The sequence below is a fragment of the Cebus imitator genome, unplaced genomic scaffold (assembly GCF_001604975.1).
Source record: "Cebus imitator isolate Cc_AM_T3 unplaced genomic scaffold, Cebus_imitator-1.0 Scaffold43, whole genome shotgun sequence".
Taxonomy (NCBI): domain Eukaryota; kingdom Metazoa; phylum Chordata; class Mammalia; order Primates; family Cebidae; genus Cebus; species Cebus imitator.
In genome coordinates, this window is record NW_016107358.1 from 4595873 (window position 1) to 4609212 (window position 13340).

At 36.7% G+C, this 13340-nt stretch overlaps 1 protein-coding gene across 1 annotated transcript in view; it reads right to left on the minus strand.

Moving 5' to 3' along the window:
* Window positions 1–13340, minus strand: part of SYCP2L (synaptonemal complex protein 2 like) — a 95929-nt gene that overhangs the window by 27012 nt on the left and 55577 nt on the right. The window contains 3 exon segments of the mRNA XM_037737867.1: window positions 6119–6188; window positions 6346–6419; window positions 9936–10041. Coding sequence (XP_037593795.1) covers window positions 6119–6188; window positions 6346–6419; window positions 9936–10041 — 250 coding nt within the window.

Sequence of the window (13340 nt, forward strand, 5' to 3'; positions counted from 1 at the left end):
AGAGACGGGGTTTCACCATGTTGACCAGGATGGTCTCGATCTCTTGACCTCGTGATCCACCCGCCTCGGCCTCCCAAAGTGCTGGGATTACAGGCGTGAGCCACCGCGCCCGGCCCAACAATGTATTTTTTTAAAAAAACATATCACAATCAAATGAGGTTTATACCAGGAACAAAAGTATGGTGGAATAACATAATACCTACCGATGTAATCTGTCCTATTAATAAGCAAAAGAACCACCTTATCCTTCTATTCTGTTTCTATGAATTGTACTTTTAAAAATCTGACATATAAGTAAAACTATGCAGCACTGGTCTTTCTGTGTTTGGCTTCTTTCACTTAGCATAGAAGGGTGGTTACCAGGAATCAAGAGCTTGGGAAAATGGGGAGATGTTGGTCAAAGGGCATAAACTTTGTTATTAAATGAGTGAGTTCTAGAGACCTGAGATACAGAATGATGACTATTGCTAATAACAATGTATATGAAATTAAAACTGGCTAAGAGAGTAGATCTTGATTATTAACAGATGCATATGCACACTCAAAAGACAACTCTCTGAGGGGATATGCAAATTAGCTTGGTTATGGTAATCATTTCACAATGCATATGCATAACAAAGTATCACATTACATACCTTAAATATATACAATTTTTATTTGCCAATTATGCCTCAATAAAGCTGGAGAGAAAAAATAAACCAAAGGAGAAAATTTATCTCATTATCTCAGTTGATGCAGAAAAATGTGTTTCATAAAGTTCAATACTTATTTATGACTTTTTTTAAACTCAGAGCAAATTATGAGTAGAAAGGAACTTCTTTAATCTGGTAAAAATTCTATACCAAAAATCTACCACAAACATTTTATTTAACAGAGAAACTTTAGATGTATTTGCTCTAAGATTAGGAAAAAGACAAGATGCAGATTTTCACTGCTACGTTTAAGACATACTAAAGACATTGGCCAATGCTATGAAAGACGAAAAACAAGAGATGTAAGTATCAGAAGGGGAGAAAGAATCTATCATTTTTTTTTTTTTTGCAGATAATAAAATCATCTACCTAGAACAACCAAGGGAACCAACAGATAAATTATTTGACCTAAAAGAGTTCAGCAAGGTTGCCAGATACAAGGTTATTTTATAAAAATCAACAGTATCTCTCTGCTTTAACAATAACAAATTTTAAAATAATAGTAACAAAATCATAAATATCTAGGAATTACCCCAAAAATACACAAGCCCTTCATAGAGAAAACTTTAAAACTTGATAAAGGACACAGACAATGACACAGATCAAGGGAGAGACATTTTATACTCTTGTGTGGGATGGTTTAGTATTTTAAAGGTGTCATTTCTCTTCAAATTAACATATATATTTAATGTAATTTCTATTAAAATTCCAGTGTACTTAAATAACTTGATCAACTTAGTCTAAATTTATATGAAAAAATTAAAAGTCCCTTGAACAAATAAAGTCAACTTTGAAAAAGAGGGAAGAAGATAAACTACTTAAAGTCAAGCTTAAAAACATCGTCAGGGAGTAGGCACTATACAAAAGGACCTAGTAGCTCTAGAAAGAACCAAACAACTTCTAGAAATAAAAAATATAACAAACATTCAATGATAGGTCTAATATTAGATACTAGTGAATAGGTAGTTGTGAAAAACATGAAATTATCTAGCATGCAAATAAAGCGAAGAAATAAAAAATACATAGGCGTGGTTAAAAGATGTGGAATCTAGTTGGAGTTCAAGGAAAAAGAAGAATAAGCCAAAAGCAACATTTGAGGAGATAATGGCTGAGACTTTTCCAGAACTGATGAAAGATGTGTTACATATTCCAGATTCCCTACAAATGCCACGGAAGATAAACAAAAAGGTCCTATTTAGACAAATTTTAATAAGTAGAACATTACCAAGGATAAATGAAAAAAATCTTACATATATGCAGAAGAAAAAAAAAAGGGCAAATTACCTTTGAAAAGTGACTGGTAAATTGACAGCTACATTTTCATGAGGAAGACTAGAAAAAAAAAAAGCAATGGAATAATTTCTTTGATGTATGATAGAAAAATATCTGCCAATACGGTATTCTTCACCCAGTAAAATTTAATTCAAAAAAGAGGGTTGAATGGGCATTTTCATAAGGCAAAAATTCAACCTCAAGTTTTAAAATTAAGAACACCAACACATTATGTGGTTGGGGTAGGCCAATGGAATTCAAGGATCCTAAGGTCTACATAATCTGGAGGAAAAGTAACATAGATTAACTTTAGGCTTAGAAGTTTACACGTTATAATTCGTAAGTTAATTGGTAAATGAAAAAAGAAATAGAGAATATAACCACAAATGAGTAGAGGTAAAAATACAATAAAAAATACTTAGGCAAAATGCAAAGAATGAGAGAAAGAAAACAGAATGGTTAGAGCACACAGAAAGTACAAAACCAATTGGTAGATGTAATCCAAATATGGGGGTAAGTACATAAAATGTAAATGGACGAAATACTCCAGTTAAAAGACATACTATGAAATGAGGGGCAAGGAAGTCCAAATATAGGCTGTTTACAAGTAATATAAGTAACATTAGGAGACACATACACTTACGTCATAAAAAGATTTTTAGAAATCATACCATGCAAATTCTAAACAAAAGAAATAAACAGACTTCAAGACAAAAACATGACTAGATATAGGGGTCATCACTTCATAATAATAAAAGTTTTAATATGTCATAAGATAAATATACAATAAGGTAGCTATTTTACTTTCATCTAAGGATTTACTTTTTTTTTTTTTCAGATGGAGTCTCACTCTGTCGCCCAGGCTGGAGGGCAGTGGTGCAGTCTCAGCTCGCCGCAACCTCCGTCCCCTGGGTTCAAGTGATTCTCCTGCCTCAGCTTCCCAAGTAGCTAGGATTATAGGTGTGTGCCACCACACCTGGCTAATTTTTGCATTTTTAGTAGAAATGGGGTTTCACCACGTTTGGCCAGGCTGGTCTTGAACTCCTGACCTCAGATGATCTGCTCACCTCAGCCTCCTAAAGTGCTGGGATTACAGGCATGAGCCACCACACCCAGCCTGAAGACTTATTCTTTAGAAAAAGATTTATAGGAAGCGAAAATTGAACTGAACCAGAAGAAAAAAAACTGGCAAATCCGCAATCATAATGAAAGGTTTTAATATGCTTTTCTCAGCACCTGACAGAATAAGCAGACCGATTAAAAAATAGTAAGACTGTAAGATTTGAAGAACATAGTTAAGAAAAGTGACATAATAAATATGCATATATAGAGACACTGCACCAATGATTGTTAAATATGCTTTTAACCACAAATTAATCTTTTTGAAAATTGGCATATACTAAGCCAATTAAGTACATCTCAACATTTCAAAAGGTATAATCGTAAGGACTATGTTTTCTAGACACAATGCAATCTAACTAGAAAATAATAACAAAAAGATAGCTAAAAGATCCTATTCTACTGAGAATTAACAAACATGTTTCTAACCAACATTTGGATCAATGAAGAAATCAAAATAAAACATAATACTTTAGGCCAGACAGGGTGGCTTACATCTGTAATCCCAGCACTCTGGGAAGCCAAGGCAGGCAGATCACCTGAGGTCAGGAGTTCAAAACCAGCCTGGCCAACATGGCAAAACCCCTTTTCTACTAAAAATACAAAATTAGTTGGGCATGGTGGCACGTGCCTGTAATCCCAGCTACTCAGGAGGCTGAGGCAGGAGAATTGCTTGAACCTGGGACACGGAGGTTGCAGTGAGCCGAGATCATGCTACTGCACTCTAGCCTGGGTGACAGAGCAAGACTCTGTCTCAAAAATACAACAATAAAAAATAATAAATAATATTTTAAACTAAATAATGACAAATACTATATATTATAATGTGTGGGATTCACCTAAAACAGTACTTAGAGAGAAATGAATAGCATTAAGTGTAGTAATATAGGAAATAATATATGATAATGTCTTTTTGGAAGAGAAGAATTTCATATGACTAAAGAAAAAAGTGATGAATTAGAATTTGTTAAAATTAAAAGCTTTGGTTTATCAAAAAAGCAATCATAAACACATTATACAGAGAGAGAAGTATAGACCGCACAGTGGAAGAAGATATTTACAAGCCACATAATCAAGGACGAGTGTCCAGAATGTATTACAAAGAATTCCTAGGAATCAATATAAGAAGATAATACTATAGACAACTAAGCAAGACATGTTAGACACTACACAAAAAGAGAAATTCAAATGGCTAAAAAACACATAAAATTATGCTAAACTTCAATCAGGGATATTTGAATTAAAACTTCAGTGTCCACACACACACACAACAGAAATTTAAAATACCAAGTATTGGTAAGGATGCGAAGCAACAGGACTCTGATACACAGCTGGTGGGAAAGTAAAAGACACAATTGCTTTGAGAAAGTTTCGCATATGCAATTGTTAAAGGTACACACATTCTATAACCCAGCAATTCTACTCCTAAAAATGTACCTAGACAAGACTTTTAACATATCTATCAGGAGAAACGTGCATGATTGTTCACAGTGGCATTATTTCTTACACCCCAAACTGCAAAAATCCAAATATTCCACAGCACTGGAATGGATTTCTAAATATGGTATTTTCATGTAACTGAATGCTAAATAGTAATGAAGAGAAATATACTTCATTTACACATATTAGCATGAATGGATCTCACAAATGATTGAGCAAGAGAAGCCATACAGAATATATACAGTATAATGTCATTTGTTTACATTTAAAATCAGATAAAACTGTATATTATTTAGGAATACATATGGAGAAAGCGAAATTATAAAGAGAAGTAACTGAAGGATTTTTACAAAAGTCCTAAGTCATTACCTTTATCAGAGCTGAAAGAAATTAATAAGTAATAATTTGGTATGGAAGGATTCTAAGCCAATGGCAATTTTCTAGTTCTCAGTTTGAGCTGTGGTTACACAGATGTTCACTTTATAGTCATTCTTTAAACTGTACACATCTGACTATCTCTTCTGACATATGGTATTTCTTACAATGTACAAGTGAACAAAAAAGCAGAGATTCAGACATAAAATTAAGGGGAGGGCTGGCTGGGCGCGGTGTCTCACACCTGTAATCTCAGCACTTTGGGAGGCTGAGAAGGACAGATCACCTGAGGTCAGGAGTTCGAGACCAGCCTGGCCAACATTGAGAAACCCCATCTCTACTAAAAATACAAAAAAATTAGCTGGTGTTGTGGCGATCGCCTGTAAACCCAGCTACGCGGGAGGCTGAGGCAAGAGAATAGCTTGAACCTGGGAGTTGGAGGTTGCAGTGAGCTGAGATCGCGTCACTGCACTCCAGCCTGGATGACAGAGTCGGACTCCGTCACAAAAAGGGAGAGGGTGAGATGGGCTTCAGGTAAAGCATACCAGGGTTTTGAAAGTAATAGTTATGTCCTAATTCTAAAACTGGATAATGGTTCACAGATATTTGTTGCACTGATATTTTAAATATCCTATACATATTTATAACTAGTCGAATCCTTTCGATATATAATTTTAAAAGTAAAGAAAAAAACATGCAGTCAAGAAACACCATAAAGAGAAGTATATTAACTCATTACATTATATTATATACAACATTGTGAACCAGCCTGGAAATCTTTATACCACTGTTAACATGAGTAAATGAACTCAGAAACTTTAATAACTTGACTACACAATGTTATAGAACATTTCTTATAAACTGCAAATGACCTACATACTTGAGAATGAAATATGCTCTGGACGAGATCCTTAGGAAGGTATTCCCACTGTACCCTCCTCACAGGCTGGAGAGAAGGTGTGGCTGGCTGGTGGGATTCAGGTCCCAGGCTATACCTTCCTTGGCACAAGAGGTCCTGGTTCCCTATATGGAGCTCCGAGTTTTTCCTCTTAACCTTTACAAACATTTAAAACGAGTAAGTAGCTCACACTTCTCACTCCATGCCTGGCAATAGTCATTGTGCAAAGTGACTTGATCTACAATCTGAGTAACAGCCCAGCCTGCCAAAATCAGATTAATTTCATTTTATTCTACAAAAAAAAAAAGTACTATTCTCTCACCTGTGTCTTCCAAGTTTTGCAGCTTATGTTTGAAGCTAGTACTTTCCGTTAGCGATTCTTGGTTCACAATCTTAAAAACATAACAGACCACAAATATATGTCTTTTATGGCAAAGCAAGAAACAAGCGATGTTCTATTACCCCATCAAAAGGAATAGCCAAAGTGTTATGCAAATATGATATTAATTGTGGAATATCAGATGAATAACCAACACAATTAAACAGTACCATAGATAAGTTTTCTTCATCTTCTGAGTGTTCCAAGGAAGAGAGCTTGCTCAGTGGGTGAGGACCTTGAAGCTCTGGGCATTAGAGAGAAGTTTCAAGTGAATACACGCCAAGTAACAAAGCAATAAGAATTCACTATCATTCTAGGTATTAAATCTCATCATCAAAAAACGCGACACAGCTTTTTTTTTTTGTCAGAGTCTTGCTCTGTTGCCTAGGCTGGAGTGCAAGCACAATCTCGGCTCACTGCAACTTCCACCTCCCGAGTTCAAGTGATTCTCCTGCCTCAGCCTCCCAAGTAGCTGGGACTACAGGCACGTGCCACCACACCTGGCTAATTTTTGTATTTTTAGTAGAGATACAGTTTTACCATGTTAGTCAGGATGGTCTCAAACTCCTGACCTCATGATCTACCCACCTTGGCCTCCCAAAGTGCTGGGATTACAGGTGTGAGCCACAGTGCCTGGCCAGGGGACACAGTTCTAAGTAAAACAAAAATCAATTGACTGTATCTTTCGGGACATGAATGCTTATTAGGTTTGTACATCTGTAGGTAAGATTAACAGCCAGTTACTTCAACCAGATTGATACCTTAAAGAGCTGCTCATCTGGCCTCAAATAACGTGGGCAGGGATTCTTCCACCTCAACCTTGTGATTCTTCTCTTCCCTCCCTTGAACTCCCTCTCTTATTGCCTCTTATTCTTTTTTTTTTTTTTTGATGATTTGATATACATATACATGGTATAATGATTATCACATTCAAATCAATGAACACATCCATCACTACTTGTGCTGTATATTAGATAGATCCTCAGAACTTGTTCATGTCATGCCTGAAAGTTTATAACCTTTGAGGACCATCTCCTTTTTCCCTCACCTCCTAGCATCTGGCAACCACTGTTCTACTCTCTGTTTCTATGAGTTTGGCTTTTTTACATTCTATATATATGTGAGATTATATAGTATTTGCCCATTAGTGACTAGCTTATTTCACTTAACATAATGTCCTCCAGGTTTATCCATGTTGTTGCATATGGCCTGATTTCCTTCTTTTTTTAAGGCTGAATAGTATTCCATTGTTTATATATACCACGTTTTCTTTATTCATTCATCCACTGACTAATACTTAGGCTGACTCCATATCCTGGCTACCGTGAATAATGCTGCAATAAACACAGGAGTGCAGATATCTCTTCAAGATTCTGATTTTATCTCCTTTAGAGATATACATGGAAGTGGACTGATGGATTCACACAATTCTAATTTTTTTGAGGAAACTACTGTTTTCCACAATGGTTGCATCAATTTCCATTCCCACCAACAGTGTACAAGTGTTCCCTTCTCTCCGTACCCTTGCCAACACTTGTTATCTCTTGTCTTTTTGATAAGCTATCTGGACAGGTGTGAGATATCACATTATGGCTGTGATTTGCATTTCTCTAATGATTAGTGATGCTGAGTACTTATACCCATTAGCCACTTGTGTATCTTTTTTGGAAAAATGTCTATTCAGCTCCTTTAGCCATTTTAAATTAGGTTGTGTTCCCTCGTTATTGAGTTGTAGTAGTTATTTTGAATATTAATCCCTAACCTATTATCAGATATATGATTTGCGAATATTTTCTTCCATTCTTTAGGTTGTCTTTCTATTTTATTGATTGCTTTCTTTGCTGTGCACAAGATTTTTAGTTTGACATAGTCCTATAAGTTTATTGTGCTTTTAGGGTTGTACACAAAAAAAATCATTGCTAAGGCCAATGTCAAAGAGCTATTTCCCTATTTTTGTCTAGTAGTTGCACAGTTTTAGATTTTAAAGTCTTAATCCATTTTGAATTAATTTTTGTATATGGTGTAAGACAAAGGTCCAATTTCATCGTTTAGTATGTGGATATCCAGTTTTCCCAACACCATTTATTGACGAGGCTTTCCTTTCCACATTGTATATTCTTGGTGCCCTTGTGAAAGATTAAGTGGCCATATATATGTGTAGGTTTATGTCTGGGCTTTATAATGCTATCTTGACCTATGTGCCTGTCTCTGTGGCAGGTGGTACTATACTATTTTGATTACTATAGTTTTTAAATATACTTTGAAATCAGAAAGTGTGATGCCTCCAGATTTATTCCTCTTTCTCAAGATTTTTTTTGGCATTTTAGAGTCTTTTGTGGTTCCAAATAAATTTTAAGATTGTTTTTTCTTCTGTGAAAAATGCCATTAGACATTTGATAGCGATTGAATTTGTATATTGCTTTGGATAATGAGGACATTTTAACGATATTAATTCTTCTAATCCATATACATAGGATATTTTTCCATTTGTGTCCTCTTTAATTCCAACAATGTCTTATAGTTTTCAGATTATGGATCTTTCACCTCCTTGGTTATTTTTATGTGTTTTTTTATAAGGTATTATAAATGAGATTTTCTTTCTTTCTTTCTTTCTTTCTTTCTTAGCTTATCGTTAGTGTTAGACATGCAACTGATTTGTTTTTGTTTTGTTCCTTGTATTCTTTTTTTTTTTTTTTGGGATGGAGTCTCCCTCTGTCACCCAGGCTGGAGTGCAGTGGTGCAATCTCAGCTCACTGCAACCTTCACCTCCTGGGTTCAAGTGATTCTTCTCCCTCAGCCTCCTCAGTAGCTAGGATTACAGGCACCTGCCACCAAGCCTGGCTAATTTTTGTATTTTTAGTAGAGATGGGGTTTCACCATCTTGGCCAGGCTAGTCTTGAACTCCTGATCTCGTGATCCACCCACCTCGGCCTCCCAAAGTGCTGGATTACAGGTGTGGGCCACCACGCCTGGCCTCCTTTTATTCTTTAATGCTACATTTTCCTCTCTACTTTGTTCTTTTCCCTACTTATTTTCTTGCAGCGGCAGCCACACTAACAGATTGTTATTGAAGTTCTTACTAAATATTGTTGTATGTCTGGCAATGTGCTGAACTGCAGAATTATAATAAATAATATTGTTATTAATAACAATAATAATAAAATCACCATTCTTAACAAACTTATAAAATGCAGACAGTTAAAATAAAACACAGTGAGGGTTAAGAAAAAGCCTATAGGTAAAGCGTTGGCAAATTCTGGCCCCTAAGCCAAATCCAGTCTGCTACCTGATTCTATAAATGAAGTTTTATGGACAGACAGCCACACCCATTGGCTTACATCTTATCCATGGCCAGTTTTGTGCAACAGCTGGAGAGTTGAACAGTTGCAACAGAACCCATATGGATGAAGGCTGGGCCTGGTGGCTCACACCTGTAGTCCAGCACTTTGGGAGGCCAAGGTGGGCAGATGACTTGAGACCCGGAGTTTGAAACCAACCCCTGCTACAGGTCCATTTGAGATGTCTTGCTTATTTAAGAAAAGAAGAGATCAACAGTTCTTGGGCACAAGCTGATCTCAAATGGCAAAGCAAAATTAAAACATCATACCCTCTATTATTTGTTAATGAGAGACATTAAGGTAAAGAACAATCTTTATTTTCTTTAATAGATACTAAGATAAAAAAAATGTTTTATTTATATCAAATTACCTTTCCCAAAATATAAATCTTTTTCTATGTAAGTCAACAGAAAATCATGTACCTGTTTTCTCGGCAGAATCTTCAGGAGTCAAAAAGGCAAAACTATCTTGAAATTTTTTTGCAGAAGTCTTTGGAGGTGTAGTGTTCTTTTGCTTGGGTATGTCTTTCTGTAATGGTGATAGAAGCTTAGCCTAAAATATAGTATCTTTTTTAAGTGTTAACATTTATAACAGTTCAAAACAAATTACCCAAATATTCTAAGACATTTTCAATATTACTTCAAGAAGCTTAAGTATTAGATTTACTCCATTTGAAAATAAATATTGGCCAGGCATGGTGACTCACGCCTGTAATCCCAGCACTTTGGGAGGCCGAGGTGGTCAGATCAATTGAGGTCAGGAGTTTGAGACCAGCCTGGCCAACATGTGAAACCCTGTCTCTACTAAAAATACAAAATCCAGTTGGGTGTCGTGGTGCACGTCGTAATCCCAACTGCTCTGGAGGCTGACACAGGAGAATCACTTGAACCCCAAAGGCAGAGGTTGCAGTGAGCTGAGATCACACCACTGCACTCCAGTCTGGGCAACAGAGTGAGACACTGTCTCAAAAAAAAAAAAAAAAAAAAGAAATGTTAATTCTAATCAGAATTTCTGTATGTTTTTAGTTGAAGGGTGGATATTAGCTAAATGCCATGTTACTGAATCTGAACTAGATCATTTATTCTTTCAGGAGCTACAGAAATGAAAATCTCATGAATTCTTGGAAATCATAAATTCTGTTAGGTAAACAGAGAGAGGCTGGCACCTGATCCTAGACTCTGGTTTTTATAGTTGGAAAGGATTTTATAGATTCTTACATTTACAATTTCCAGTTATCTTCTTTTTTTTTTTTTTTTTTTTTAAGACGGAGTCACTCTGTCGCCCGGGCTGCAGTGCCGTAGCACAAACTCAGCTCACTGCAACCTCCACCTACTGAGTTCAAGCAATTCTCTTATCTCAGTCTCTTGAGTACCTGGAATTATAGGTATGCGCCACCACACCGAGCTAATTTTTGTATTTTTAGTAGAGACGGTATTTCGCCATGTTGGCCAGGCCGGCCTCAAACTCCTGACCTCAGGTGATCTCCCTGCCTTGGCCTCCCAAAGCGCTGGGATTACAGCCATGAACACCTCAGCCAATTTCCAGTTATCTTCTAATTGCTCTGCGTTAAAGTACTGCTCTCTTCAAATGGGCAATAGATTCAAACCTTGGCTCTTTGAATTATTTTTAATGCACATATTGAGGCAGAAATATTTTCCTTAGGAACTACAACATTACTATATTTATTAATTTAAAAGTACCTTAAAGACATTTTCAAATAATAGTATTTTTACAATACATTAATAAAAACCAAAGGGAAAGGAGAACAAAGCAAGCTTATTTCAGATATTTAGTTAAGGGAAAGAGAGAGAGTGCACCGGGAAAGAGGGAATATGCCTAACGGCCCCAGGCTCACAGCAAAGTTACTGCTCATTTAAACCTTCGTGCTCTACTTACCTCTATTGTATTACAGCCTGAGAACTGATCTGCCTAATGATCCTAGTGAAAATCCTAAATGATCAATGATTCAATTATATTTCCTTTACTCAGCTTACTAAGCTAAGAAAATATCTAACAATTAGAATTCGTGTAAGGGGATACTAGATTTAAATTTTAATTAGCAGGAAAATTAAATTAAATCCTTCATTCTTGAGGTGCTCTGGTGAATTGAGATTTTACTGCAGTAAATAAAATTCTGACTGCATTTTTACTGAATGGGAAATTTCTCCTCGTGCTTTCAGTCAAAGCTTGGTATAAATGCTATTTAGCTTCTTTTTAAAATTTTTCAAAGACACATCTAATAAACAATAGCCACACAAAAAAAGTAAATGGTAAGATCATAAGATCCCTGAATTTGAAGAGCATGAAGTCATATTTCAGTAGATTAGTCTAAGTGTGGTCTCAAAGTGTGATCTAGGCTGGTGCATGAGCAATATCTGCAAACTTACTGAAATGCAAATTCTCAGGTCCCATCTATTCAATTCAAAACTCTAGGGCCAAGGCCCAGCAATCTGTGTTTTAGCAAACCATCCCGGTCATTGTGATGGCCATTAGCGTTTGAGAACCGCTGCTCTACATCAGGGGTTGGCAAACTATAGTCCGTTGTTGTTCTTGTAAATAAAGTTTTATTAGAGCACACCACATTGATGTGTTTCCATTCTGTCTCTGGCTGCTTTCTGGCTACAAAGACAGAGGTAAGTAATGGTCACAGAGGTTGCATGGCCCACAAAGTCTAAAGTATTTACTATCTGGCCCTTTACAGAAAAAATTTGCTGACCCCTACTGTAAATTATTCTCTTATATAGAGATAAGCATATTTTGAATACCAGTATTTGTAGAAAGTCAGCAACGTGCTCACTGAAAATCAACATAGATTTCTTGCCAAATACACAGCTTAAATTTATAGATTCTTGAAGCTGTGGCCCAGCACGGTGGCTCACGCCTATAATGCCAGAACTTTGGGAGGCCAAGGCAGATGGATCACTTGAGGTCAGGAGTTCAAGACCAGCCAGGCCAACATGGCAAAAAACCTGTCTCTACTAAAAATACAAATATTAGCGAGGCATGGTGGTGGGCGCCTGTAATCCCAGCTACTCAGGAGGCTGAGGCAGGAGGATCACTGGAACCTGGGAGGTGGTGGTTGCAGTGAGCTGAGACCGTGACACTGAACTTCAGCCTGGGTGACAGAGCGAGAATCTGTCTAAAAAAGAAATTTGAAGCTGTGGCATTCCTTTGGTGTTTATTTCAAATAAAAGCTGTAGTTACTAGAAACTGTTCTTTTGGTCGATTTCTGATAACTCATTATTTCAAGCTGAACTATTCAATGAATTGTTAAGTACTTACTCTGGCTCATAGGTTTAATACACCCCTGTCCTTACAGAGCATGAGAGCCCTTCAGATTGACAGAGGGCAGCACATCCCAGACTGATGGAAGAAAGAAGATAAAGGTGTAATTAAAACCCTAACCATACTATTTCTGCATGAGGAGGCAGGGTACTGTTGGTACTCTCAGAATCACAGCAGCTGCTTCTTATAAAACCCTTCTGAACTTGTTGATATACTCTGTAGTCAATATACAGCTCATATGGCACAAAACAAAAAGCAAACTGCTGAGAGACGTAATTCAGCGAATAAAAGGCAAAAATTGGCTTTGAATTGATGCAGACACTGTTGTCTCTATTCTTAACTACTTTGATATAAAACAAGGATAAGTGAAGGGAATGAAGACATTTTGAGGGTCTATTCAATATTGATACAAGCCCGAAGGTATCCCAATCAATTGCAAAATAAATGGTGGCTTAGGCCTGTAATCCTAGCACGTTGGGAGGCCAAGGTGGGTGGACGGCCTGAGCTCAGGAGCTCAAGACCAGCCTGGGGTACATGGTGAA